This window comes from Zeus faber (genome assembly GCF_960531495.2).
Source record: "Zeus faber genome assembly, chromosome: 12".
NCBI classification, from domain to species: Eukaryota; Metazoa; Chordata; class Actinopteri; order Zeiformes; family Zeidae; genus Zeus; species Zeus faber.
Genome location: NC_137196.1, coordinates 23,740,952 through 23,768,929, shown reverse-complemented (window position 1 = coordinate 23,768,929; position 27,978 = coordinate 23,740,952). Strand labels below are relative to the sequence as shown.

The window sequence follows — 27,978 nt, the reverse complement described above, 5'->3', positions numbered from 1 at the left end:
GACAACGGAGACACAAACACGGGAGGAGTGTGAGCCAAACGTCAAGTCTTTATTTACACTGAAGCTTGAAATCAAACCGGGGAAGTCGACCGTGGCGCTGTACGGGTTCCATTTCTTACCCGGTCGCATACAGAAAAATAATTGCGTAAATCCGGACACATTTGTTGCAGTCATTTTACTGACTGAAATGGATCGTTTCAATTCATTTGTACATTTTTACACAGGTCGAGAATGGGACATGATGAAAACGCTCCCAGACAGCTCCCGAATTTCCCTCCGAGGATTGATAAAAGTTTTATCTACTCTCAAAACAGAAAGGCCTTGAGGGGTCGGTCTGGAGGGAAGGGAAAGGGGAAAAACATGGGAGCGGACAAGAGGTGACATTCAGGTCCCAATGTGATTTACCAGTTTTCCAGCAACGTTATTTCATCTCGAGCTGGATTCCTGGTAGAAATAAAAAAACGGCTGCCGTGAGGGATCTGTACAGCTGCCTGTTGTGTGGTGGACTCAGAGTGGACCACGCTACTGACATGATGCGTTTAGGACAGAGCTTCGTGTGGATAAAAAAAAAACCCGGGGCGGATGTGGCCCCATCTTCCGGCCCGTGCTTTGGATTTGGTGTCAAAGGTTGCTTGCGGTGTTTCCGCAGACAGAACATGATGGAGGTTTGAGGTTTGGCGGAGAGGAAGAGTCGGGGAAAGGCAAGGGTGATGATCAGCGGTAGAGGAGGGATGAAGTCAAAATAGAGAGATAGAGGTGAAAGACAGAGAGAGGGAGAGGGGGCTCAGTACTTCTTGAACTCCACGTCGTCGGGTGGACTCATCTCCACTGTTCTCTTGCCCACGTCCTTCCAGTTGGTGCTCAGGACCGTACCACCTGACTCCATCTGTGGGGGAGGGGGGAGGTTGGGGGGGTGGTTAAGCATGAGGAGGTTTACTGGGAGCTTCATTGAAGGACCATTTGCTGGTGTCAAATTGAGTGTAAGCCTGTTTACTAGTCAGCACACTGAGTTTACATTACTATTTTCCTGATTATATATCACATTTATTGATTTGTAAATATTGCCTTTATTTTGGGGTTTTGGAAAATTCAAAGCATGAGCACCGATTTTTGGCAAAGTTACTAAATTTTGCCGTCATTTTTATTTTTTCACTCACTCTATTTAAAAAGGCGGAAGCGCCGCTATTATAATGTGGAATCAACAAATACAAAATACGTCAAGAATGAAGTACCTACAATCAGAAAAAGTGCACAATCAGCAAGAACACGATCAGAGGTGATGAAAGTAAGACTAGTAAAGGGGCTAAAACTCAATTTGACACCAGTGCCGTCCTTTGATTATGTAGTTTCCACTTTAGGGATCAATGAAGTGTATCCATCTATCTGTTCATCCATCCGTCAGGATTATAAAAACCCTCCTGGACGGGAAAATGTTCCAACCTCTGGCTGACCTGTGCATACCCACAATAGAGAAAAATACAAAACTATGGTGAATTCCTCCAACGCCGAAGTAATAAAAGGGAGGAAACGGCTTGATATGAATTGGGTGGATGTAATCATTTTAAAGCTTTCCTCTAAGATATTTTTCAAACTCTATATCCATTGTACGGGAATCTTGTTCGGTTCGCAAAAACACCAACAACTGCTCAGAACAGGAAGCGCATGAAAAACAATCAACCTGTTCAATCACATCATTATACACATACCAAATACACACACACACACGCACGCACACACACAAACAGTTAGATGCTCGTAGATTATTATTAGTTATGGGTGGAACAATTTGACTCATAAATCATTCTTGGGGCAATCGAGGTACGGGAATTGGTAACCCCCTCGGTATCTGCCACATTCTTATTTCTCAAAAGTTGTAGAGAGTTGCTGAGGAGGATCGAGCAAAACCATTTTCTAAACCACCAATATTTTGGGGCGTGCACACTCTCTCCATTTTGCACATAAGCAATCCTTCAGCTGCGACCGTGCGAACGTTCCGCGAACGACAGTCCCCGAGCTCTCATTTCATTAGCACAGTTACGTAACGGGTCCTCTCCAGATTGAATATTTCAAAAAGCAAGTGTACCCTGAGCTGACTACATCTCCATCAATTTACATTTAATGGGCAAAAAGTTCAGCGGGGCTGACGCACTTGTATGAATTTTGGACAAGGACCTAATTTGAGATAATGATTTCAGCTCTGATGGTTCATGTTTGATTTACATTTGCTCTTAAATATTTCTCCCAACTTAAAAAAAAACAAAAAAAAAAACACATCCATATAAATAACTCTGAAGGGAACATATGGTGTTGTCAATCTGGATTCTGTCATCTGGATAGATGGCAAAGAAAATAACAGGAACAACATACTACGAATGTAAAAACAAAGCCTTATCACGCAGAAATACACCAGGCTTGGTTTATAATTAAGCGTTTTTTAAGTTGTTTTTTATATTTAGTTTTGCCAGGCTGGCATAGACTTATTTCACATTTATGGCATCATAGCGGTGTGAGTAATTTGAATATGATAATGTGATGTTCCCCATCTATTGTGCTGACACAAAGTAATCAAGCAGCCCGACCCCTAAATCACACTTAATGAGTCCAACACGTCGCCCACTGATGGATTTTCACTCATTTACAACGAGGGAATCTGTCGGCTCCGCAGACGCGTAATGGAAGTGATGTGTGCTGTAGTTGCACTATAATTAATTTTTGCATACTTAAAAATCATCATTGTTAAACCGTTTTTGGTGCAACATTGTCGTGTGAGGAAAAAACTAAAACCCAACATGTTTTTTTTTAATGCACCCAAGTCGCTAAAATCAAAGTTGAGTTGCAGCATTAAAATCACAGCTATATACGTACAATCCTATATATATATATATATATATATATATATATATATATATATATATATATATATATATATATATATATATATATATATATATATAAATAATACTAGGATTGTACGTATATAGCTGTGATTTTAATGTTTTATCTCAGGTTTGTAAAAATCTCTGAAATAAACTCTACTCAGAAATTCCCCCAAATAAATGCAGTATGATTCATTCCTGTTAAAAAATAAAAATAAATCGACTTCATATATTTCTGCTTCAATTACACACATATGATGATGAATCATCAAGTGATCTCGTTGTACTGTTGTATGTTTTACTGTATATTGCATGACTGGCCCCGCCACTGTTTACACCACCACGAAGCTCTGCTTTCCACCACAGCGCGTGCGTACTCACAAAGGACTTGTTCATGGCGCGCTTGACCTCGTCCGAGCCGTCCGAGTAGATCTGCTGGAACAGCTTGTTCAGTGCTGCGTCACCCTCCAGCTTCTCCTTCTTCTCCTCCTCGCTGATGTCAACCACAATCTTGTCCCACTTGCAGGTGTCGTGGGAGGATGACGGGTGCTGGTCTGTGGTAGGGAGTGAGAGGGTTAAGGGTGTTAGAGAGGTGGCCACCACCACTAGCATTACAAGTTAATATTGGGTTTTTTTTTTAAATAGCCTTTAAATCACAACCCGAAGAAAGATACTTGGATGCAATTCCTGGTGCCTCTGACACTTGGGGAGATGTGGAAATGGTACCAAACGCCTGCACCAAGGTGCATACAAGCATTGTGATGACATTGGACCTCATTCAAAAAATGTATTTAAACTGTGCATATTCATATTGTAAGCAAATATATATATTTTTTTTTTATTAAAAAATTACAGTTATATTGTTCTTATATAGGATTATGACCAGATTCATCTATATTAGGTAATCCAAAAATATCCTGAATACGCCAATCTGATATCAAGAGTCATATCAAACACGAACCGTATCGTAAGAGAAAAGCCATTCAATTGACTGCCTTGTTTTTTGCTCACAGAAAAAAAAAAAAGTATGTTTTGGAGTTACTGCTCAGTTGTAAAATGAGTTCTGATGGTGAGTCTAAATTGTTCAGCGACCTCTGTACTCGTAGCGGCAGATACTTTGATTTGAGCCCTTATTGAAAGAAGGATCAGAGAAACAAATCGCACTGACGGAGATCCGTTTTTCAGCGGTGGGGAAACGTGGGGCGGCCACACTCAGGGAACAACGCGATGTGTGGCGGCGGCGGCGCTTACAAATCCAATCTTAAATATCTCATCTGATCCGCGGCATCAGGTACGTTGTGTAGGACGGTTCCGTGCCGCCCAAAGCCCTTTCAACAACCAACCCCGCGCTTACGTAACCATCAATCGTGACGGTAATAGGGGGTGCGTGGGTTCAGATCCTGACTCATGCTTGGCTGTCACACCTCTCACTTTCCCCTGCCTACCTCCAGGGTCAAAGCCATGAAACACCAGAGGAGGAACGCAGCGTCCTGCGCCGGCGTTCAGGAGGAACAAACAAACACAAATGAATCCACCTTTTAAAAGTGCAGCGGGATTAAAAGACAGGCTGGCGCGGAGGCGAAAACCATTTTCCAACGGGGATTCGTTTTTTGTTTATTTATTTTTTAAATCAAGGGAGGTCTGTGATTTCAGGGTTAGCAACATTGGGAGGTAGAACCAGGTGTCTGCAGTTTTGTAGAGGATGGGAAAGACCGAGAGCAAATGAAGGAGGTGGTGTCAAACGCATGTTACATACATGCACCGCTACATAGCTAAGGTACTCGGAGAGGATCGAACACACACACACACACACACACACACACACACACACACACACACACACACACACACACACACACACACACACACACACACACACACACACACACACACACACACACACACACACACACACACACACACACTTTGCAATTCATGGCATTTGGACAAGCCCAAGGTGGTTTGCGTGATGGATTATAATAATATTTACCTGGCTGAACATTTTGCTTGTGTTGGAACTGAGTTTTTTAAAAATGGAATCGGATCAAATGGAAAGATTTTTTTTTGTGTCGGTTGTTGTTCCGACTGCAACTGTTTTCCGATAAGGCAATTTAGGTGCATATATATTTTGCTGTCTTGGGCAAAGATCCCTTGGAAAAGAGACCCTGAATCCCAATGGGACTTCGCCCGGTTAAATGAAAACTACAAATGTTGTTTGCAAATCTTCAAGAATTAGGCTATTGATCAAATATTCAAGCCTTACATATTGAAAGCATATATATATATATTATAATCTTATATAAGCATGTATGACGCTTCCCCCCCAAACCTCATTCATAAAATGATTTTCCCACAGACCCCCCTTTTGCTTGAAATGTTCAGTAAGAGCGCCTATAGTTTGTTAAATAATAGTTCAGTGATATCCATCCAGTCCCCACAGTCACGAAACAGTGTATGACACTGAATTGGACTTCCTGCTCGCAGACTTGTGTCGTTTCATATTCCAGCATTTGAGGCGGGGTCAGAGACTTTTTTTTTTTTTTCATCTCCCGGTAATTACAGAGGAAACTGCAGAGAAGCATGTACGAGTAGACATGAAAACACCATCTAAACATGAAACAACACACGGGCGCCGTAACACCAACCCTGTTCGTTTAGAGAGAGAGGGGGGGGGGGGGGGGGGGGGGGAGAGAGAGAGAGAGAGAGAGAGAGAGAGAGAGAGAGAGAGAGAGAGAGAGAGAGAGAGAGAGAGAGAGAGAGAGAGAGAGAGAGAGAGAGAGAGAGAGAGGAGAGAGAGAGAGAGAGAGAGAGAGAGAAGAGAGAGAGAGAGAGAGAGAGAGAGAGAGAAAGAAAGAAAGCCGAGCGGAGGACAGAAAAAGGTTTGGGTACAGACGGGGGTTGAAGTGCTTGATGTTTGGCTCCTGTCCCTCTCCTTCCAGCTTCTTCCCACCGGGGTGGCTTCCGTCTTTTTCATCTTGATCTCCACCTGAGGAAGAGGAGCGGAGCGTTAACAACATTCAAAATAACCCTCCCCGCAGATTAGCATCTGAAACATCGCATTATTTTGGGAGAGAGCGAGAACTGCTGTCTGTTCACAATCATCATCAACCCCGGCGGGTTTTTATGCGAGTGTGTGAGAGAGAGAGAGAGACTGGTATCAGGGCGATGCGGGGGCACAGCTCAATCCAGACCTTACTGACAGACATACTGCACTAACGAGATGTCTGTCAGCCAGGAGGTTAGTGCTGTGTGTGTGTGTGTGTGTGTGTGTGTGTGTGCGATCACATCTCCTCACAGCAGCATCTGGGCCAAATCATTACAACACCAGAACATGGTGGAGCACAGAAACAGTGAGATATGGGAGAGAAGAGCGTGCGTGCGCGCGGCGCGCTTGACAAACTACACGACACGCACGCACGCACGACCACGCACACACACACACACACACACACACACACACACACACACACACACACACACACACACACACACACACACACACACACACACACACACACACACACACACACACACACACACACACACACACACACACTTTGTTAACACTGAACCTCATTGACAGGCTACATGCCAGTGAGACACGCAAGCTGCAGCGTTTTCTGTTTGTCACCCCCCACCACCACCACCTCTGTTACTGTGCGCATGTGATTAATATGTGCAACGTCTTTGTGTGTGTGTGCCCGCCCGCGTGCATTTGTGTGTGATCCTGTGCTGGTATGTCGGTTGCAATTAAAGAACATTTCCGCTCTGTTGGGCAATAAGATGATTCATTTATGAAGGTGTCAGGACGGGAGAAGGAAACCAGGGAGACAGACAGAAAGAGAGAGACGGAGATGCAGAGGCAGCAAGAGACAGACAGACAGACAGACAGACAGACAGACAGACAGACAGAGAGAGAGAGAGAGAGAGAGAGAGAGAGAGAGCGCAACACAGTGCTTTTTCCCTGCTCATTCTAATCCAGTGGCGAACTTTTGTCCGGTACAGAGAATCAACCCGATCAATTAATTTTACCGGATACCCCGATACGATTCTATCGGTTCAATTTCTGCATTGATTTTAAAAATCGTAATATCAATAATCTGTTTGGAAGTTGTGCAGCCATTTTCAGCCAACGTAGTCACAAATGACTCGAACCATTTAATTTCTGCACCAGACAAAAATTGTTACAGCAAATATTTTTTGTAATACATGTTAAGATGGTGAAACCGAAAACTTGGTAGAAATTGTCATTATGTATAAAATGTCAATATATCTGCATAGAAATCGAATCTGAGATCACGGCACCTGCCTACAGTCCTACTTGTACCGTCAGCAGAGGCGTCGTCAGGACATATTGATCGACACGGGATTCTTTCTCCATTAAGAGACATTTAACACAGTTTCACGTGTCGAAACGGTAGAAAATCAATGTTTCACACAGCTCTTGACATTTTGACTTTAATATTCCGAGGTTTTGTCCTGGTTTCCTGCTCAGAGGAAACAAGGCCGGCGTGATCGCTGCTATTCCTGACAGAGGAAAAGCATCTGCAGATAGCGATACAGTGACAGATTGCCAACGTTTGTGTCAGCAATTCTACCACCACATAGCCGTGTGTGTGTGTGTGTGTGTGTGTGTGTGTGTGTGTGTGTGTGTGTGTGTGTGTGCGGTCACGCACGTGAAGGTGCATCTGTGTTTTTTGGTGCCGCAACTGTATTGGCGTTGGCAATAACTGTTGCGGGGCTCTGTGCCCTCGCTGTGTAGTGCGTGCGTGCGTGAGAGTGCACGTGGGCTACCCAGCTATGCAACATTCATCTGCTGCCACATCTGTGTTTTCTGGCTTTTAAGGGACATGGCAGGCTAGACGCCCCGTGTGTGTGTGTGTGTGTGTGTGTGTGTGTGTGTGTGTGTGTGTGTGTGTGTGTGTGTGTGTGTGTGTGAGTGTGTGTGAAGGCGACAGGCCTTAAAGGGATCTGACAGCGGAGCCGCATAAGGGGCCACCACCCCACCGGACCCCAGGGGCCCGACCGTACGATACCTTACACACTGCCCGACACACACATGCTATTTACAGACAGAGGAGGGCTGTAGGGTCCCGTGTCACTTGTCACACGTATCCTTAAACCCTCCCCCCGCAGACACACACACACACACACACACACACACACACACACACACACACACACACACACACACACACACACACACACACACACACACACACACACACACACACACACGGTTGTCTAGCACAAACATATCTCCGCATCCCGCCGGATTTCAAAACAGACTCGGCTAAACAGGCGCCGCGAATGAAATAAATATAAACAGTTTCAGACGTTGACAGGCATGCAAATTAAAGAGGGGAGACGCCACTTTAGTTATTTGCTGAAAGAAGATGAGTTTGGAGCCCGAGCGAACGCACGCCTGGGATTGAGCGCTACTCGGCATGCATGTGTGTGTTTTGTGTGCAAGTGTGTAGCCGTCTGTTCTGATCAAACACACTGGTGTGTAATTGGCTCCCCGTTGCCGCTGTGACCCCTGGGGTTGGAATGCCTGTCGTAGTGGAGGACAGGAGGAGGTCGCTCTGACGATAATGTGCTAGGGACCGCACATGCGCACGCACGCACACACACACACCGCAGATTAGTGCGTGTGCTTAGGAGTGTGTGTTGAAGTGCACGTCCGCGCCTGGCTTAGCCTCCGCCTGCTAACTCGTCTTTAAAGACAGCGAGGAGATGAAGCGTAAACACTGGGAGCGAGGAGTGCATGGCAGACCATTACAAAGAGACAGAGAGAGCCGGAGAGGGGGAGCGATAAAGAGAGAGCGACAGAGAGAGAGAGAGAGAGAGAGAGAGCCGGGGAAGGCAGCAGAGGGAGTACGGACAGGACGGACGGGAAAACCGACAGCTCCGAGGGCACAGTGTTTGCAGCCGCTCATTACAGATGCGTGCCAATCTGCCGATGCTCATTTGACCGCCCCCACCCCATCTCATTGTGCCTCCTGCCCCGGCTGTCACCGAATTAACTCCCCCGTGTGGCTTCTACAGATAAACACAAATAAAACACAAGCTAATTAACTAATAAATACCTGACCCATATCTACCACAAGCACAACGTATCGGTGGCGCCTTGATTTACGAGGTCTCAGAAAGAGGAGGGGAAAGTCCTACGACGACGAGCGCCCACTTTTTATTCCTCGTACATTTTTCTTTGACACTGAAACATAATTCACCTGCTACTTCGATTTTAAAAAGACGTGTTTTTAGGCAGAGCAGCTAGAGGGGCTGTTTCGCTTTGTTCTAAACTGGCACGGCCCTGACATTTAGCCTATTTCCCAGTCTGATGAGTCAAAATGATCCGTATGCGCTTGTTTCATGTGATTCGGTTTTTTCGGGCTTCAGCGAAAATACGTGACGGCAGAAAACTATGATACATTTTGGATTTTTGTATCGTGTGACCAGTTCAACCAAGAGTCCAAAAACATATTTGTGCAGATACCTAGTTTCAATTGGGCTTTGGGCTACAAAGATGTCTTTGGAGAAAAGAATGTGCAACCCCCCCCCCCCCCCCCATGTGTGCTTCAGAACCCTTCATTTTGTGTGTGTGTGTGTGTGTGTGTGTGTGTGTGTGTGTGTGTGTGTGTGTGTGTGTGTTCATCCAGGCCCACGCTTACCCGGGGAACCCAGTGGACCTGAGAACACACGGGGCTTTGTGGAGAGGAGAGCTTGAACCCTGCTAACCCCCCACCCCCACCCCCTCACACTTCCCCTCCCCCCAAACGATCCCAACCCCTCCTGTGCTTAACGACTGAACTCTGATTGGAGTGAGTGTATGTTATCCTCGAGGTAGGTAGGGGAGAGAGGGAGAGCGAGAGCGAGAGAGAGACAGAGAGCGAGAAAAATGGAGAGGGCAAGTGAAAGGAAAAGGGAAAATAGGTTAGACATACAATGGAAGAAAGAAAAGAGGTAGTAAAAGGTAGAGGGAGAATGAGAGAGAAAATAAGAGCCGGTAAGAGACAGGGGGAGAGAGAGAGAGAGAGAGAGAGAGAGAGAGAGAAAGCAAGAGAGCAGAAGTCTGTCCAAGAGTGAACCCTTGTTTAAGCTTCTACCCACGTGCACCTTTGGTATGCCGTGTCCACTGTTGCCATGGAAAAGTGAGTGAGTGAGTCAGTAAGTGTGAAAAGTTTGTGTACCTCTTTGTGTGTGTGTGTGTGTGTGTGTGTGTGTGTGTGTGTGTGTGTGTGTGTGTGTGTGTGTGTGTGTGTGTGTGTGTGTGTGTATGCGCATGTGTGTGCAAATGACCACCGTGTGTGTGTTTGTGTGTGTATTTCATTTTTTCCTTACTGCTCTGGAACAGAGGCTTTACAGAGAGCTTGGCAGGTTTCTGCTGATGCTGCCACAAACAGCCTGTTTCTCTGCTCAGGAAACATCCCCAGAGAAGGGGGATCACCCGTTATGAACGCTGTGTAATACTAAGCAGCCACATGCTATTAAGCTAGGAGGTATATCGTATGATATTAAAAAAGACTAGATTAGCTGGGATTTTTGGTTGTATTGTCCAATCGTTTGCTCAATTGTGATGCCTCAAAAGCAGTACGTGGAAAAGGTATTTAGCCACTCACATAATTTTATTTTTCAATTCCACTCTTTTTTTGGAGTGAAGAAAGAAAACGATAAAACAATCCCCAAAACATCGTCCAATTATAGACACTGAGGTATTCGCACATTCGCACAGCCTCGTCCTTATCAACCCAATGGTTCTGTAGGCTGTGTTATGTATTAATGGGCAGACCTAATAAGCTATGGCTGAAAACAAAGCTTGATTAAAGTGATTAATGAAGACAGAGAAAGGACCCAGGAGTGCACTGCAACAGCGGGTATTGCTTTTTGAAGCACTTGGCTAATCTGGCCACCGGGAAAAGGCACACCATCGAGGGACTGAGTAGATATGTGACAAGAGTCTGTTGTTTTGGTTCTCAAGTAGGCCGAGGTCATTATTCATCTTCTCTACAGATTATGAGTGTGCGGGATGTAAGCCTTCAAGTGATGCGTCACACACTGAAATCGAAAAATATTTGAAGAAGATATTGTTATTTGAATGTCGGTACACCTCAACTCCTCCAGCAGAGAAAATCCCCCTCAAAGACCCAGAGTTTTTTTTTCCCCTCCACACTTCAGAGGCTGGGTAAATGGGCGGCAACAATAGCAGGTTAACTCCAGCCCCCAACCGACGCCACTAGACTACCTGTCACCTGTCTGTGGGGTAGTCAGCTACCCCTCAGGAAACAAACTTGCAGGGCTGACATGTTTAAATTGTAGGGATGTCACGATTCGACTTTTGATTTCAAGGTCACGATTCAATTTTAGATTTAAAAACGTGTATTTTTTTCCAGCACTGACGGCTACGCCATTGTTCGACCGCCAAGTCTTGATTTGTAAAGAAAAACACTTGTCTCTCAATATGTAACTTTTATCTCAATATTAAAAATTGTAAGTAACAAAAAATGTGAGACCATTTAAACAACACCCCTAAACAGTTAAGAGTTTTACTTTAACAATAATAAACAATTACAATTACAAGTTGCTTATTACACAAATTTTAATCAACTCATCAAAATAAGAGCAGTAAGTGGGATTAAAAGGAAAATGCTGCAGCTCCGATCAGAGCTAATAGCGAACCTGCTGCTGATTTTGAAGTTCAAAATGGAATGCTCATTTTGATCGATTTTCAATTTCGAATAAGAATCATGACACCCCTATTAAATTGTTAAATGTACATTAAAATAAACTTTAACCATTATCTATGACATGAAGAGAAAAGTATTAGAAAAACAAACCCAAATAAAATACAATTTAAGTATGTACAGGCCTCACTATTAAAAATTTTAGGAGCACCAGCACAAAATTTCGGAGCCCCACTGAAATCGACATGCAACGGCGCACATTCATATTTTTCCATCTTAACTGTATTACTGATAAAAGCTTTGTTAATAAATGGACAATTTACAGAAATAACAGCGGCAAACTAAAAGCGTCTTTATTTGAAAAGTCCCAAAGTGGAGTTGTCACACAGAGAAATACAAGGGATTTCAAGCCGCACACTACAAACAAAAATGTTTAGTGAAGGTGTGTGTGGCGGTTTCGGAGGACCGGAGGACGGATATTTGACTTGGCAGCTCGGGCAGCATTGGCAGCATGGCACCAAAACGAGGCACTGAAATCTGCGTTGCGATTTTGTCCAGTAGATACTGATCGTATAGGAGCCAGTGCTATAGTGGTACCTTGTTTGGCTACCCAACCCAAACATCCTGCGTATGATCATGTTTTGATTCAGAGTGCGCACGGAGGGGTGGGGCTATTCACACACGGGTCCGTTGTAGAGATGCAACTGTACAGTGGGCTCGCGGTTCGATATGTATCATGGTTTTGGGCTATGGCAACGGTATGGTTTTGGTATCTTTATATTAAGAACATTTTTTTTTTTTTTGAACTTAAAAAGGTGTAAAATTTGTTGGTACCCTGCGACGAAGAAAAAAGAACCCACAATTTTCTCTGAAATAACTTGAAACTCGCAAGAGTAATTGGCATCCATCGTTGTTTATTCAATATTAAATAGAATCAGACTTTGCTTTTGATTTTTGATTCAACAGAATATTTTACATAATAAAACAAATGAAAATGGCCTGGCCAAAAATGATGGGACCCTTAACCGTATATTTTGTTGCACAACTTTTAGAGGCATAACTGCCATCAAGCAATTTCTGCAGTTCTCAATGAGACAAGACTTGATAGTCTTGAGATTTAATTGTGCCCTGCACAGATTCAAGGCACCCCGTGCCAGACGCAGTAGAGCAGTCCCAAAACATAACCGAGCCTCCTCCATGTTTCACAGTAGGTATGGTGTTCTTCATTTTTTCGTCTCTGAACATAGAGCTGATGTGACTTGCCAAAAAACAGTTTTGACTCATCTGTCCAAAGGACATTCTCCCAGAAGCATTGTTGCTTGTCAATATGCATTTTAGAAAATTCCAGTCTGGCTTTTTTATGTTTTTCTTTCAAAAGTGGAGTCCTCCTGGGTACTTCTTCCATGGAGCCCACTGACACTTAAAAAGTGACAGATGGTGTGATCAGACACTGATGTAGCTTGACCTTTAAGTTCAGCTTGTACCTCTTTGGAAGTTGTCCTTGGCTCTTTTTCTACCATTCGCACTATCCTTCTGTTCAGTCTGAGGTCGATTTTGGTTGGCTACAGTCCCATGGACCTTAAACTTCTTGATAATATTTGCAACGGTTGTAACAGGAACATCAAGCTGCTTGTAGATGGTCTTATAGCCTTTACCTTTAACATGCTTGTCTATAATTTTCTTTCTGATCTCCTCAGACAACTCTCTCCTTTGCTTTCTCTGGTCCACGTTCAGTGTGGTGCACACGACGATACCAAACAGCGGAGTGACCACTTTTCTCCATTTAAATAGGCTGAATGACTGATTATAAGATTTAAGCCATGTGTGATACCACTTAAAGAAAACAGTTAAGTTTAAAATATTACTATAATCCAATTATTTATAATGTTTTCTAAGGGGTATCAACAAATCTGTCCAGGCAATTTTAGAATATAATTGATCTCTTCAGCAATAACTGATGTCTTTTCACAGCTTCTTTGCTTCACTCTATGACATACCAAAGGCATGCAGGTATACATGAGAAAATTGCTTTTAGTTTCACTTTTCAGGAGGAATGTGTGTGTGTGTGTGTGTGTGTGTGTGTGTGTGTGTGTATTTATTTATATATATATATATATATACATATATATATATATATATATATATATATATATATATATATATATATATATATATATATATATATATATAATTAGTATTTTTTTTTTTTTATATATATATAAATTATATTTTAAAAACATTTCACAATAAAAAAAATAATAAAAATGGTACTATATTTTGTTATTTTTGTGTAGAACAGTATAAACAGTTTTTCCACAAATAAATAATAATAGTAAAATAAAATCTCAAAGTCAGACCACTGCATGTGCCTTCGCTTTGTGAACCTAACGTGACAGTGCTCCTTTTCAGCCAGGGCACCTCCCGGTGAGGAAGGAGCATAGACTGTCTCTTACATAGAGGGGCAAAAATTTTCCGGCAGCAGGATACGGCAACTTAAACAACTCAACATTAAACTATAAAACTTGGCAAGAAAATTAAAAAAAGAAAAGAAAAAAAACAACTGCTCGGCACCCAGTGAGACTCGCATCCCTTCATTCCTACAAAAGAGCCATTCACAAGAGTGGAAGGGAATGTCTGAAGAGAAGTCCATAATAAAAGGGGACACAACTATCAAAAAAATAAATAAAAAATTGTTCAGCCCTTCTTTATAATGTGGACATATATTATATGACTATAGGCTTATAGAATAAATTGCTCACCGCAACTATTTGTATGACAATTAATCATCAACTACAATTTTATGACAGAGACAGCCCTGCCATAGACTATTATCAAGAAAAGTAAGGAGAAATTCAAAGTTTTGTGAACGAGGCTGATGATTTCCGAGTCCTGACAGTGATGTAAACCCTGAGCCAGCACACACTCAGCCAACACAGGAGCACACTCATTAGCCAACAGCCTCCATGATATACACACTAATTAGTCAATACTAAAAAGTGCCCTTCCTACTCATTAGGCTCATAATCACCTTAAACACCACGGAGGTAATCTCTGAGGGAACGGCGTGTGTGTACGTCGCATAGACTTGAATCTTCAGTTCGCCCCAGATATGAACTCATCCATCGTGTAACTGGGCCACGTCTCCAGACCCCCCGCCCCCCGCCCCATCCTCCGCCTCAGCTCAGCTGCAGGTTTTAACTGTTATTAAAGGAATTAAAGGCTGTGACAGCCTACTTTGCACCACCTTTACACGACGGGAGAGATTTAGATGTTAATCTCAGCCCCGTATACCAAGTATCATAGCTCAATCACAGGGAGTTGTCAGTGTCCTGCTGAAACCCCAAAACGGGCTAACCTGCTTCCTTTTTTCCTGAGATTTGATTTGAGTTCCTTCGTTTTGACATCACCTATGACAATCCACCATGTTTCAGCATTAGCATACTGGTATGATTGACATATGTTCTTCCATCCATCCATCTCCAGTTTGTTGTGACATACCTTGGTGGTGAGGATCTTGAAGGTGCTCTGTTGTGTGACGATTGGGTGGAGGAGGTGGATGCTGAGGCTGAAGTCTTCCCCCGAGGCTGGCCGCACTGCGACAGACAGCTGGAGAGTGGATACACACTGGACATTAGAACATCTGGGACGACATCCTTCACTTTGCTGTGGTTTATAGGAAAGCTAGTATATTCGTATAAACCTATACAGGGTTGCAAAAATCTGGATCATAAAAACAAAGAAGAAATATTACTTTTAAATCATGTAGGTGACCGCACTGAAGCCGTGGAGGTGCGGAAGCAGGGTGGAAATACAATCTGTGCACACTGAAATGTCACAGTGAAATAACTACTACTTGTACAAATGCTTCACTTTTGCTCAAAAACCCATTTCTTGTCTCTTTTCGACTCGATCTCCATCAATGACAGCAAATTGAGAACATGGTTGAATGGTGCTTATAAATTTTTATTTTCAAAAGGACCGGTGGAACCCTTATGAAATGATAACCCTTGACCAAGCCTCAAGTATATGAGGGGAAAACATTTTCAAAAATAAGTCGTCTAGAAATACCAAAATCCAAAGGACAAAACAGAATGGGAGCGCGGGGGACGGCGGAAGTGTGAAAAGGGATCGGAAGGTGTCGATATGTCTCTGGGAATACTCGTCTCGCCGCCGCCGCGGCACGGAGTTTCCTAGCGCTGTCCCCTTCGGCCGCACGCTGACCAGTGACGGATGGGGGACGGCGGCGGGGGGGGCAGACAGCTCCTAACAGCCTGTCACTCAGGGGGGACGAGGCCTCAGCTGTGGGCCGAATCCCTCACTACTCCTCCTCTGCTTAGACGGCCGTCACTTGTCAAAACGCCGCCCTCTGACTAGAGAGCACAACATCAGCTCTAAAGAGGACGCGCCGCCCTGCAGGACTTTCTGGAGTGATACCAGCGCTACTGGCTGCTGCACTTATCTCCACAGCAGTGCTCGGAAATAAGCATGTTTGCCCACAGAGAAACAGCAGGGAGTCTGTTTTACTTTATAATTAAATAACTTAAATAATAATAACTTAAATAAATTTACATTTATTATTATTATTATTATTTTAAATCAAAAAATATCCCAGTCTAATCTGAATATTTTCCCAGTAATTCTTCACCAATGTCTATCAGGTTGATCAACCCCCCCCCCCACACCCCACCAAAAAAACCCAGAAGGGTTCCATTTTTTAAACATTATTTTAATATTCATTCACTGAATTCACGGCATGACTGCAGGTACACAGCTACTGCGACTTCTTGTCACGAGGGTGGATAATTGGAGCCTTTGCCTTTCATCTTGACTCCCTTAAAAAAAGCAAACCTACTTAAAGATATATGAACTCATCTGTACTTTACTGTACCGCTTCCAGTGGGAGGATAACAACCGACTTGTGTGAGGGGGGCAGAGCCTCGGCTTCTGAAACGGGTGGGTAAACTCGGTTTGTTATCCTACCAGGACAGACAAAGCCTTTCCCTGGAGGGGGAGGAAGGGGGGGCGGGGGGGACGCCTCCAGTAACCCTTCTCAGAGGGAATGAGAGATACAGACAAAAAAAAAACCCCAAAAAGAACAAGAAGAATGAAACTGAAGAAACAGAGAGGGGGAAAAAAAAATAGGTTTTTCTTCCCCCCCAGAGGGCTTTGGGACTGATCCTAGATCAGTTATGCTTTCTATCTACAGACAATTAGGAGGTGAGGAATCAGGGGAGGGTAAATTGTTCTTAGATCTGCACTTGGGGGTGATGTTAACAAGGCACCACTGGAGGCATGGTTGACTCTCTGGGGAGTGTGTGTGTGTGTGTGTGTGTGTGTGTGCGTGTGTGTAAGAAGAACTATATAATGGCTTTCCCTGAGGAAGAACACCTCAAAGCCATCCCACTGCTCTCTTACGCAAATGCGCACACATGCACACACACACAGAACGCACGCACAGATAAACGCACAAACACAAACGGGTGCGCGGACACACACGCGCAAACGCGCGCCACACACACACACACACACACACACACACACACACACACACACACACACGATTGTGTATCCAGCTCAACAACACAACTTACTGTCTGATTTCCATTTCACACACTTTCACAAGTCCAAGACACGTTCAACACACTTTTAAGTTTGTGTTCAGTGTAATAAAAGGTACCTCTCTCTCTGCAAATCTGACAAGGACTCCGTCCTTGGGAACGTTCTTCACCATGATCGTGACGATGACTTGAGACTCTGTCTGGTACCAGTCATACCTGGAGGAGAAATTAAAATATATCAGGTTTCAATAACTCCATGCAGGAGATCTGTCCATCAGTGGGGATGACACACGCACACACAAAATTGTGGAAATTGAATCAAGTGTCAACATTATAGAAGGAAAAAAACCCTGGCACACACACTCACGAAATTCAAACATAAGTCTGTTTTTATGATTACTGGGACTGAAGTTAGGGCTGGGCAATACAATAGTATTGCTATTTGACAATAGTGTTTTTACTTAAATCGATGCTAAGATTTGACCTCAAAGTTCTCCCAAGAGGAAAAATCTGAAATATTCAAGCGAGTTCGGAAAATGTAGAAGAAGAAAAAAAACCTGAACCTGAAGACAAAAGACATGGGGAGGAGGATTTACTCTGAAAGCTTTATGCGTGTACTTACTTGACCGGAGGAGGCGGCGGCGGCGCCGCCTGTTGTCTCTATTGGTCACGAAACAATTAAAGAGAGAAAGAGAAAGAGAGAGAGAGAGAGAGAGAGAGCAGGGGGATTAGAGAGATAAAACAGCAAGTGTGTAGAAAGACAAAGTGCAATGCAACAAACACGAGCCCAGCCGTGTATGCGGCCGACCCATGCTGAGAGCAACACTGCCCCCTGGTGGTTTGGTGGAGACACTCACTGTGCTGTCGCTGTCGTCGTGACTCCGCTCTGGGGAAGGAAAAAGAAAAACGGGTTGACGGGTGAGTGTGTGTGTGTATGTATATGTGTGTGTGTGGGTGTGTGTGTGTGTGTGTGTGTGTGTGTGTGTGTGTGGAGGGGGGGTTACAGTATATGCCACAGCTCAGTTGTTTACTGATCAATAACCCCAACAAATTTAAGCGTGTGAATGCGCTCGCATGCAAATCAATGTGAACGTCCCACTCAGAAGGTTTGCAGCCAGCTTGTTTACCCGTCCTTCCACGCCCATTAAAAGCCCTGTGAGCCTGTGCAGGCCTGATCACCGTTTACCAGCGTGCTAGCATACATTATTTACTGACTTCATTAAGCCATAAGACGCACACGTCAAGTGAGGCAGGGAACACAGGCGCGAGAGAGGGGGAGAGAGAGAGAGAGAGAGAGAGAGAGAGAGAGAGAGAGAGAGAGAGAGAGAGACGATGGCATGAATCTTATTAATGGATGGGAGTTGCATTAATGTGTCATAATGAGGTTGTTTTTGAACCGAGGACGAAAGCTTGAAGGGTGGGTGGGCAAAAACCGGGAAGACTGTACACACGCAACTTTGTATGTATTTTGAAGCGAGTCGGGGGGTTGGGGTGGCGGCGGGGGGGGGGGTAACCTGGTGTCGTGTTCGCGGGCGATGTAAACACGGTGTCGGTAGAATCGCAACCCAGCCAGGGTTCCCAAACTCTTCCAGAACACATTCAACACACCATGACCCGCACATGTATTCATAATCAAGACCCTGCCCTCCTCGCTCACATGGGTGTTTGTTTGTTTTCGCTGATTAGATCGTCTCAGGACAAACTGGGCGTGTAGCCGCCCCTTTGACCGGCATCTCCCTCGCTCGCCTGTCAGTTCTGTTGCCGTTAGGGCAGGAAGACTCCGAGTACAAATACATTGCTACTGTACTTATGTATATTTTTCAAGTAATCGTACTTACACATGTATATTCAGTACATTCAAAGCAAATACCTATACTTTTACTCTACTGCGTTAGTTTAGTTAAAATAAATAAATCAGGACTTGTAAATTATATCTTTGTAATCTACTAGGACACCGCCTATACCTTTTTTAAATAGTTTTAGGATATGTATGAGCATCCATCTTCAGAAAAAAGGGCACAGCGGGTACTTTATGGCGTATCATAGACTATCAGGGCACTGTATATGAATTACTTTAAATACTTATTTAAGAACAAGTACCTGAACTTCAACCTGAGAGGTCCAATCAGATATGGTATTATAGTAATACTTACTTGTTTTTGTGCAACAATATCTGTTCTAAAATGAATGTTGTTGCACAAAAACTATTGTAAAAAAAGTTTTGTTTTCCCCCGGACATTTTTGGGCAACTTTGTAATACTCCACGACTTTTCCATGACTGGAAAACAACGTGAAAAAAATCCAGGTTTTCCACGCTGCGTGGGAATCCTGGCCCAACACAATTCTTTCAGGTTTAGGGCAGAGCTACAGCTGCATGCGCATGCCTCTGTAGCGTGCATGTGTCTTAGGCGAGTGGGCATGCAGAACTAGAATAAGAGGGGTGGGGGTTGCGTGTGGGATTTAATCTCAACAGTGGCTTTTGAACATCGGCAAGGCGAACGCCGACGAAGCGTAATCCCTCCAGGGAGTAGGCGCAAAAAAATCCCATACTGGAGTGTGCGCGCATCTGCCGGTGGGAAGTGTATTTTCTCAAAATCTGGGGTGCTTGTTTACTACGAAGCGGGCATCACAGGCGACCCTGAACACACACACACACACCAGCTAGCGAATATATCTTTCATCCAACCAAACGGCTCAGTTTTCACCCTCCTCCTAGATGCACGTACAAATGCACTCACACATAAACGCACGCGCACACACACACACACACACACACACACACACACACACACACACACACACACACACACACACACACACACACACACACACACACACACACACACACACACACACTAGATGGGTCAAACCAGGGCTCCAGACTAACTTTTTCCATGAGTAGCACTGGTGCTCCCTAATGAAAATTTTGGCGCAAAATTCAGGAGCACCACTGAAATAGACATGCAACACAACACATTCATATTTTTTCCATCTTAACTGTATTGATGATAAATGCTTTGGTAATAAAGATACAATTTACAGAAATAATGTGCGGTTTTATTTTAAAGGGAAAAAGTCCCAATTTTGAAGTAGTGGTTTAACAGAAAAATAATCTTAAACTAAAATTGTACTTTTTTTTTTTTTTTTTTTAAACAGACACCAGAAAAAAATTAACAAACATAAACACAAGGTCTGTGGTCAGTATATTACTGTCATAAACAACCATGATGAGAGAGACGCGCACGCAAGCACACACACTTCAATTTTGAAAATTAGCATGGGGTGCGGAGAGGGAATGAATGAAACGCAAGTTGCACCTGTCTCCCTCCCTGACAGTGCTGGTGACGGGGTGCCCGCGATTGGCGCGTCACAACAGGGTGTTTTTATTTTAGATGTAGGTTATTTTATGTCTCCATATGCAGCGAAACAAGCACCCTGTGTAATGGGGACACTTTCTTTGTGACTCCTACTGATATACAATGACTTAAAAAAAAAAAAAAAAAAGGTTGCCGTATTTGCAAGTCGCGCTGGTGCTACTAGTGAAAACATTTAGTAGCACCGTCTCCAAAAATGGTCGCAAGACGTGACTAAATGGTCGCAGTCTGGAGCCCTGTAAAAACCAATGGAGAAAGAGTATGCGTGTATCTGAGAGTGCAGAGTGTGGATCACTTATATTTTCAGGGAAGGGGTTTTTGGGTCCAGTGTGGGATAGACATACCGGAGGGAGAATTTAAAAACTTCAGGATTCTTAAAAACAACTTACTTCCCATCATTTCTTCACAGCGCTGGATCCAAATCTCGGAGGATTTGTCCGAACCTGCGCAGCACAGACACAAAATACACTTTGTTAACAATGTTTCCTTGATTACACAGTAATCAAGATACTTTTAAGACAAAATACTTTTGACATTAAAATATCACACGTCAAAGAAAAGTTCGATAAAAGAGTCGTGCATGAAGGATGTGTTTCCCATGTGAAGAGCTCACAACTCAATGTCTTAGAACATCATGAACTATTTGTATTGTATAACTTGTGCATTGCAGAGGGAGGTACCTTTCATTACACTGAGCACACAATTAAAAGCGTGTCCGACACGACTTGGACTTAGTGTGTGAAATTGGGAGAGAGACAATACGTGGTGTGTCTCGCTTTTTGTTGCATGGGGTATGATTTAAAAATCCTAGAGTTGTCCTTCGTAATTCAAGAAGCCAGACAACCAGTGTATTATTCATCATCATCATCGATGTATTATCATTACAGAGGAGCCAGATACTGCACTTGACAGTCAGAGCCAAAGGCATTGATTTAAACCATGTTTTTAAAGCAGTGTTGGGCACCCTAATTTGTATTTAGATATATATGGTGGCTTCTGTACCAACCTTGCGGTTGATACCCGCTAATAAACATTCCTGTGATGAAACTTGCATCCAAAGCTCAAGGGACTAATCAGTAAGATTTAACTTGCTCTTGGCCATGATCTATCAGCGGGGGAAATGCCCCCTCCAGCCCCTGACCTGTCCATTTCCACCACCTGAACTACCCTGCTTCCAACCCCAAAACAACAAGCGTGCAAAACCCCTGCAAGGACTAAAAAGCTTAGTTCCGTGGCAAACGTGGAACTAAATATGGCCGATTACAAAACCCTGGCGAATACTGGTGCAGCATTTCAAAGGTGGAGGAGGCTTAGGACTTAAAACCCTCCAACCCCCATGCAGAGCTCTGACTTGATGGTACAGCCACACAGCCCAACTGGAGCTGAGCGTCGCTGTTGATGCTAGAACAACACCGCAAATATAGATCGTTACAATCTTTTCCTTGGCTTGCCGTACACCTTTCTCTTCAGTCTGTGGGTTTTTCTAAACATTTTAAAGTGCGGGCGAGGGGGAGGCATTTGCCTCTCACCTTGAGATTATGTAAATGTCATTTCATTTAGCAGTTAATACATCCTGTCAGCTTGAGAACACCCCGGCTCACGGAGGGGGTGCGAGGGGTGAGAGCGGAGGGTTCAGTTTGGGGTCGCGGCGGAGAAGACATGTTTGCCAGCGCGGTGGTAGTTCCTACGGCCTCCTTCGGCGCTCCATTGTTACGGACTGTTCCTTTAAGGTATGAAGGGGGGCTCCTGATACGAATGTCAAATTGTTGTTGCACACGGTTATATAACCGTTAGAAAACAAACCCCATTAATTCTCCTTCAGAGGTTTATTTACTGTGTGTGTGTATTCTATTCACACTCCTTTCATCTTAGATGGCCGTCACCTTCCGTGGCGGGTGTTTACCGTTATACGTTTGTTATTCCTTCTTCTGTCAGATGTCTATTGTCTAATCTGTAATGTGCAATGTTCTACTCTGCTGCTCGCTGACCTTGGTTAAGGTCAAATTCGCTTCAGGAATGACTAAACCACCTATCAAATCAATCATCCATCTAATCAAAATTTGTCCCTTGACCTTGCTTAAACACACTCCCCCTCCCAAAACAAGCAAGAAACCAGGACCCTGAGAGCAATGAGGTGATTGGCTAAGGTGGTTGAAGTACTTCATAGTGTGGAAGAGAGAGAGAGAGGAAGAGAGAGAGAGAGAGAGAGAGAGCGAGAGCGAGAGGAAACAAACAAAGGCTTTTTGTCTGTGTGTTTTTTTTTGGGGGGGGGGGGGGGTGATTGCGACTCAGGTGACAGTTCTCTCCTGAGGCCAGGACACTGTGTACTCACCGTCCAGCTGGAGACCCTGAGTGAAGGCTGTGTGTGATGACTCATAGTGGTTCAGGTGGTACTCTGCTATTCTGTGGGGGGTGGAGGGGGTAGACACACGCATACAGTTAAGAAGAGTGGGACTGCATACAGTTAATGAGTCGCCGTGAGTGTAGTTTGCCTAAAAGTGTGTCCTTGTACAATCAGAAAGGGGTGTCACGATTTTCCAGATCCACCATTCAGTTTGATTTTTGATTTTAAGGTCACGATTAGATTTTAACCATGTATGTTTTTTTGGAATATAATTTTAATACAAATATGATTTTTTTTTCAGCACTGATGGCTATGACCTTGTTAGACTACGGAGTCTTGATTTGTAAAGAAAAACACTTGTTTCTCGGGAAGTAACTTTATGAATTCAGTCACATTAAATCATTATAAATATATATATATTTTTTGTAGTGGAATAAATATAAACAAAACATCTAATACAATTTTATAGATAAAAGAAAATGCTTGGGAGCCATATAAGCCAGCTCTTTTCAGTGAGCGGGATCGTCCTGCTCACTGAGAAGAGACAGTTATTATCTTATCATTATTATCTTATCTTTGATATCACAATTCAAATCATATCGATAACGTTAACTACTTTTATGGAGAGAGTACCAGCACCTCCCACAAGCTGCCAGTACTCTGTTCTGCCCTCTCAAGTGGACAGATTGTAAAATATATTGAATTTGATTGAATGGGAGGACACCTTTTCTTTAAATTATTAGAACGCACAAGCCGCTCCAGCTCCTGTGGTTTGGGCTTCATCTCACCCCCCTAAATACATAAGATATAATATTATGTAACACGCATTAATGCTAAAATAAGAGCCTGACTGGCGCCGATCCCAATTTTGTCTAGCCCACCGATTACCGATGTTTTGACTGATATTTTGTCAAAAACTGCAATCAATTTCAAAAACTTGTTTTTTTTCATTCAAGTTTCTATATTTGATATTTAACTTATATGTAAACAAATGAATAAAAAAAACAACATACAAATAACTTTTTGATAGATTAAAAAAATATATTTAAATTATTTATTTTTTATGAGTTCCAGTCAACGCATCATCACATCCGAAACAAATTTGTTTTCCGAGTTTCCTATGAATGCAGCATCGCTTCCCGCTTGGAAAGACATGTCCATGCCTAAGGGCGAGTGTAAACAAACATGGATGGATGGATTTAAAATTCCTAGTCTGTATTCTGCACTTATTTTGTTGAGTAACTTAAAAGCAGTGTAAAACAAACAAGTACCGGATAAATAATCAATGTTTTTTATGTTTCAAGTTTAATATATTCATTTGAAAACCGGGATACATCGGCTGCATAACTGCCGATCCCGATGCGGCCAATAAACTAAAATAATAGCCTATGTATATGCCTAACTGATCGGTCGGGCTCTAGTTAAAACGGAACGACATATGTCAATATCTTAAAAATAATATTTATCTAACAAAGCACCTGTTGGAATAAAATCTGTCATATGTCTTGGCTATTGTTTTCACTAAATTGCATCTAGCTTAACGAGAAGTAAATGTTTGCGTCCATTTAAAAAAATTAAAAAATAAAAATAAAAATAAAAGACGATTAAAATGAACCAACAAGCATGCAGCTTCAGAAAATCTGGTTTTATCGCAATAGAAAAGGCTATTGTGTCTCGTATCTGTCATACCGAGGAGGGTTACGGAGTACAAAAAACATCTAATTTTAGCCTACTATCAGAGATATATCAGCTACAGGTTCATATCATGTCTAGTCACATACCCTGTCCGCATGAAGGCCAGAGGAAGGCTGGGGTTTAGTTGTTGGGCTTTCTTCGCATCGTCAGCTGCACCTGTACAGACCGGGGGAGAGAGGGGCACTCATAATATTGCGGCTACATTTTTGACCTGGACACAGGATAAATTCCTCAGGGCTCCACTGTCTGCCTCAGGTGGCCATGTTAAAGACCATGTCAGCAAAGCCTCCATGTGATGGGCAGAACAGTTCCAGCTTTTCCAAACTCCAGAGAAGTCTGGACTACCAGGCAGATGTTTTTTATAACAGAATTTAATATGGAAATCAGTCCACTAACCTCAGACAAAACATATTAACAAATGTTAATGGGAGATTTTCCATTCAACATTCCGGATATGAATGAGTGTTTAATGTATATTCTGAGGACCAGGGGATAATGACACTTACAGCTGTAGTTTTTTAAGAGTATGTGGGCATAGGCACGCTGGCACAACCACTCGGGATTGTCGGCGTCATCTTGCAGAGCTTCAGTCAGCTCCTGAAGAAAATACATTTTATCGTCAAACAAGTCAATGACAACATTTTTTAACGAGCATAAAGGCGCCTAGTATACACCAGATGACTTTCACTAGGATTTTTTGGTGTCCCAGACACATTTTCAAGATCTTAAGTGAATCATAAGGAAATCTCTCGTCTTCAGGGTTGGTGAGGGAGCGTTGCCGTCACCGTCCGTTTGATTTGAGATGGTCAGAAACTATTAAACTTCTCAGAGCTGAAGAGAATATTAGGTTGGCTTGATATCATCTTACGTCTTAAGTTATGGCTCCTATAGTGTGTACCAGAATACAGGATGTTCAAGTTCAAGGGATTGTCTGTCACATAGCATAGCAGTCCTGGCATGTCACAAAGCTTCAAAAGGCTCAGGTGTGTGTGTGTGTGAGTGTGAGCAACACAGAAACTGAAAAAGCCAAGACGAGCTTCCCACCTGCTGCGGCATCTTGAGATCACTGTCTTTGCTAAAACATATCTCCATAATGGCATTCTGGTACTCTTGACTTCTGCAAGTAGGTGGCTGACTGGAAGACCGATCAGCCACAACATTGAAACCACTGACAGGTGAAGTGAATAACATTGCTAATCTCATCCCAGTGTTACCTTTAAGGGGTGGGATATTTAAGCAGCTTTGAAGTTGATGTGTTGGAAGCAGGAAAGATGGTCAAGCTTAAGGATCTGACGAACTTTGACAAGGACCACATAGTGATGGCCAGGCGACTGGGTCAGAGCACCTCCAAAACCACAGGTCTTGTGGGGTGTTCCCGGTATGCAGTGGTTAGCACCTACCAAAGTGGTCCAAGGAAGGACAACCGGTGAACCAGCGACAGGGTCATGGGCGCCCATGGCTCATTGATGCAGTGGGGGGGGCGAAGTTCAGCCCTTCTGGTTCGATCCGACAGAAGAACTACTGTAGCACAAATTGGTGAAAAAAGTTAATGCTGCTCTGATAGAAAGGTGTCAGAACACACAGTGCATCACAGCTTGCTGCCTATGGGGCTGTGTAGCCGCAGACTGGTCAGAGTGTCCATGCTGAGCCCTGCCCACCACCGAAAGCACCTACAATGGGCGCGTGAGCATCAGAACTGGACCATGGCGCAATGGAAGAAGGTGGCCTGGTCTGATGAATCACCTTTTCTTCTACATCATGTGGATGGGCGGGGTAAGGGTCCAATCCGGTGGAGCATCTATGGGATGTGCTGGAACAACAAGCCTGATCCATGGAGGCCCCACCTCACAACTTCCAGGACTTTCCAAGACCAAGGATCTGCTGCTAATGTCTTGGTGCCAGATACCACAGGACACCTTCAGAGGTCTTGTGGTATCCATGCCTCCATGGGGCAGAGGTTTTTTTTGGCTCCACGAGGGGTAAGCTACACAATATAAGTGGTTATTAGTGGTGGTTTTAATGTTGTGTTTAACTGACATGTAATCATATAACATGACTATATTAATATGACCGATTTAATGTATCCCTTAATTACGCTGGTGTATTGACACTGGAGGATGAGAATGACGGCCACGGCTCCACATGACAGACTCATGTTGAATTATAAATGTCCATGGCGGAACAATTGCGCCATAAAGTAACTTACAGCTCTTTATTCCGTCTACATTGGGATGATTATGACGTCATAGACGCCGAAGCCACCCCACTAACAGAGCGGTAACTAGCCACAGCGTCCCAGCGAGTTCTGACGTTGACGCTGATTATAAAGCCAAAGACAAAACCTTTATAAAGCAAGACATAAGATATGTATAATGTCTGTACAACTGCTAAAATAAAATAAGAACACCGAGTCCCGCTGGACCGGTGGCCCCGTGTCAGCCAGCCGGAGTGTTGGGTGTGTTTACCTGGAGAGCTCTCTGCGGGTCTTCGTCAACGACGCTATCCGGGAAACTGCTAAAAACAGAGAGGCACCGTCAACGTCACGAAACCTCCTCCATTCACCCAAAACCAAAGCACCGTAATGTTCGGTTTCACTTGCCGTGCAGAGGCCATGAGGTCTGTCCGGTGCGCGGCGGTAGAAAGTTCTGGGCGCAGAGACTCCAACCACGGCAACGTGCGGGCCTGTCAACACAGAAGCGCCGCGGCCCCCCTGCCTCCCTCCCTCACTCACTCACTCACGCCCTCCCTCCCCGCGGCACCGCCCCCTGCCGGCCCGGCGGTGGAACCGCGCACTGCAACCAGGCCCACCCAAACGGCGGCCCGCGGCCCAAATGTGGTCCACGTCTTGAATACAGACGTGGACCACCAAACACGCGAAGGTTAGTTAGCGATGAACTGTGGTTTCCATTCATGTCAGGAATGCCTGGTAAAGATTGGAAAAATATTGAAGGTGATTTTCCTGTCCCTCTTCTTTGTTTTTAAGGGTGTCTCCACTCTAAGCCTCAGGTGACCGGGTGACAGGGTGAAAATCTGTCCCCCAACAGAATGCATTTGAAAAGCCCTGCACTACATTTATTTTCACCGTATTGTATACATTTCAACGAAACCGCACTCTTCGAATAATCTATTGATGATTACTTGCTCAAATTCCTCACACACCACAGTGATCACAGCAGTAACCCGTGATGGAAGTATTTAGGGTTTTTACTTCTTACGTAAAAAGGAGTAAGCAAGGAGCAATGGGGTAGAGATAGTCTTGAAGGAAGAATTTGTCAAGAGTGTTTTGGAGGTGGCGGGAGTGTCGGACAGAGTGATGAGCATGAAGCTGGAATTTGATGGGGTGATAATGAATGTGGTCAGTGCGCATGCTCCCCAAGTTGCGTGTGAGATGGAAGAGAAAGAAGAATTCTTTGGTGAGTTGGATGAAGTGGTGGAGAGCGTCCCCAA

General features: G+C 43.8%; 1 protein-coding gene across 1 annotated transcript; it reads right to left on the bottom strand.

Annotated features, from left to right (window-relative positions):
• Positions 1 to 25: 25 nt before the first annotated feature.
• Positions 26 to 27,253, bottom strand: sugt1 (SGT1 homolog, MIS12 kinetochore complex assembly cochaperone). Its single transcript, XM_080010929.1, is given in 15 exon segments — positions 26 to 886; positions 3,258 to 3,430; positions 5,770 to 5,818; positions 5,820 to 5,828; positions 5,830 to 5,862; positions 15,059 to 15,166; positions 17,238 to 17,334; positions 17,741 to 17,778; positions 17,976 to 18,004; positions 20,882 to 20,935; positions 22,825 to 22,895; positions 24,618 to 24,687; positions 25,038 to 25,128; positions 26,997 to 27,045; positions 27,131 to 27,253. Coding segments are annotated over 15 exon segments (987 nt in total). The 5' UTR covers positions 27,145 to 27,253; the 3' UTR covers positions 26 to 784.
• Between the last annotated feature and the right edge of the window lie 725 nt (positions 27,254 to 27,978).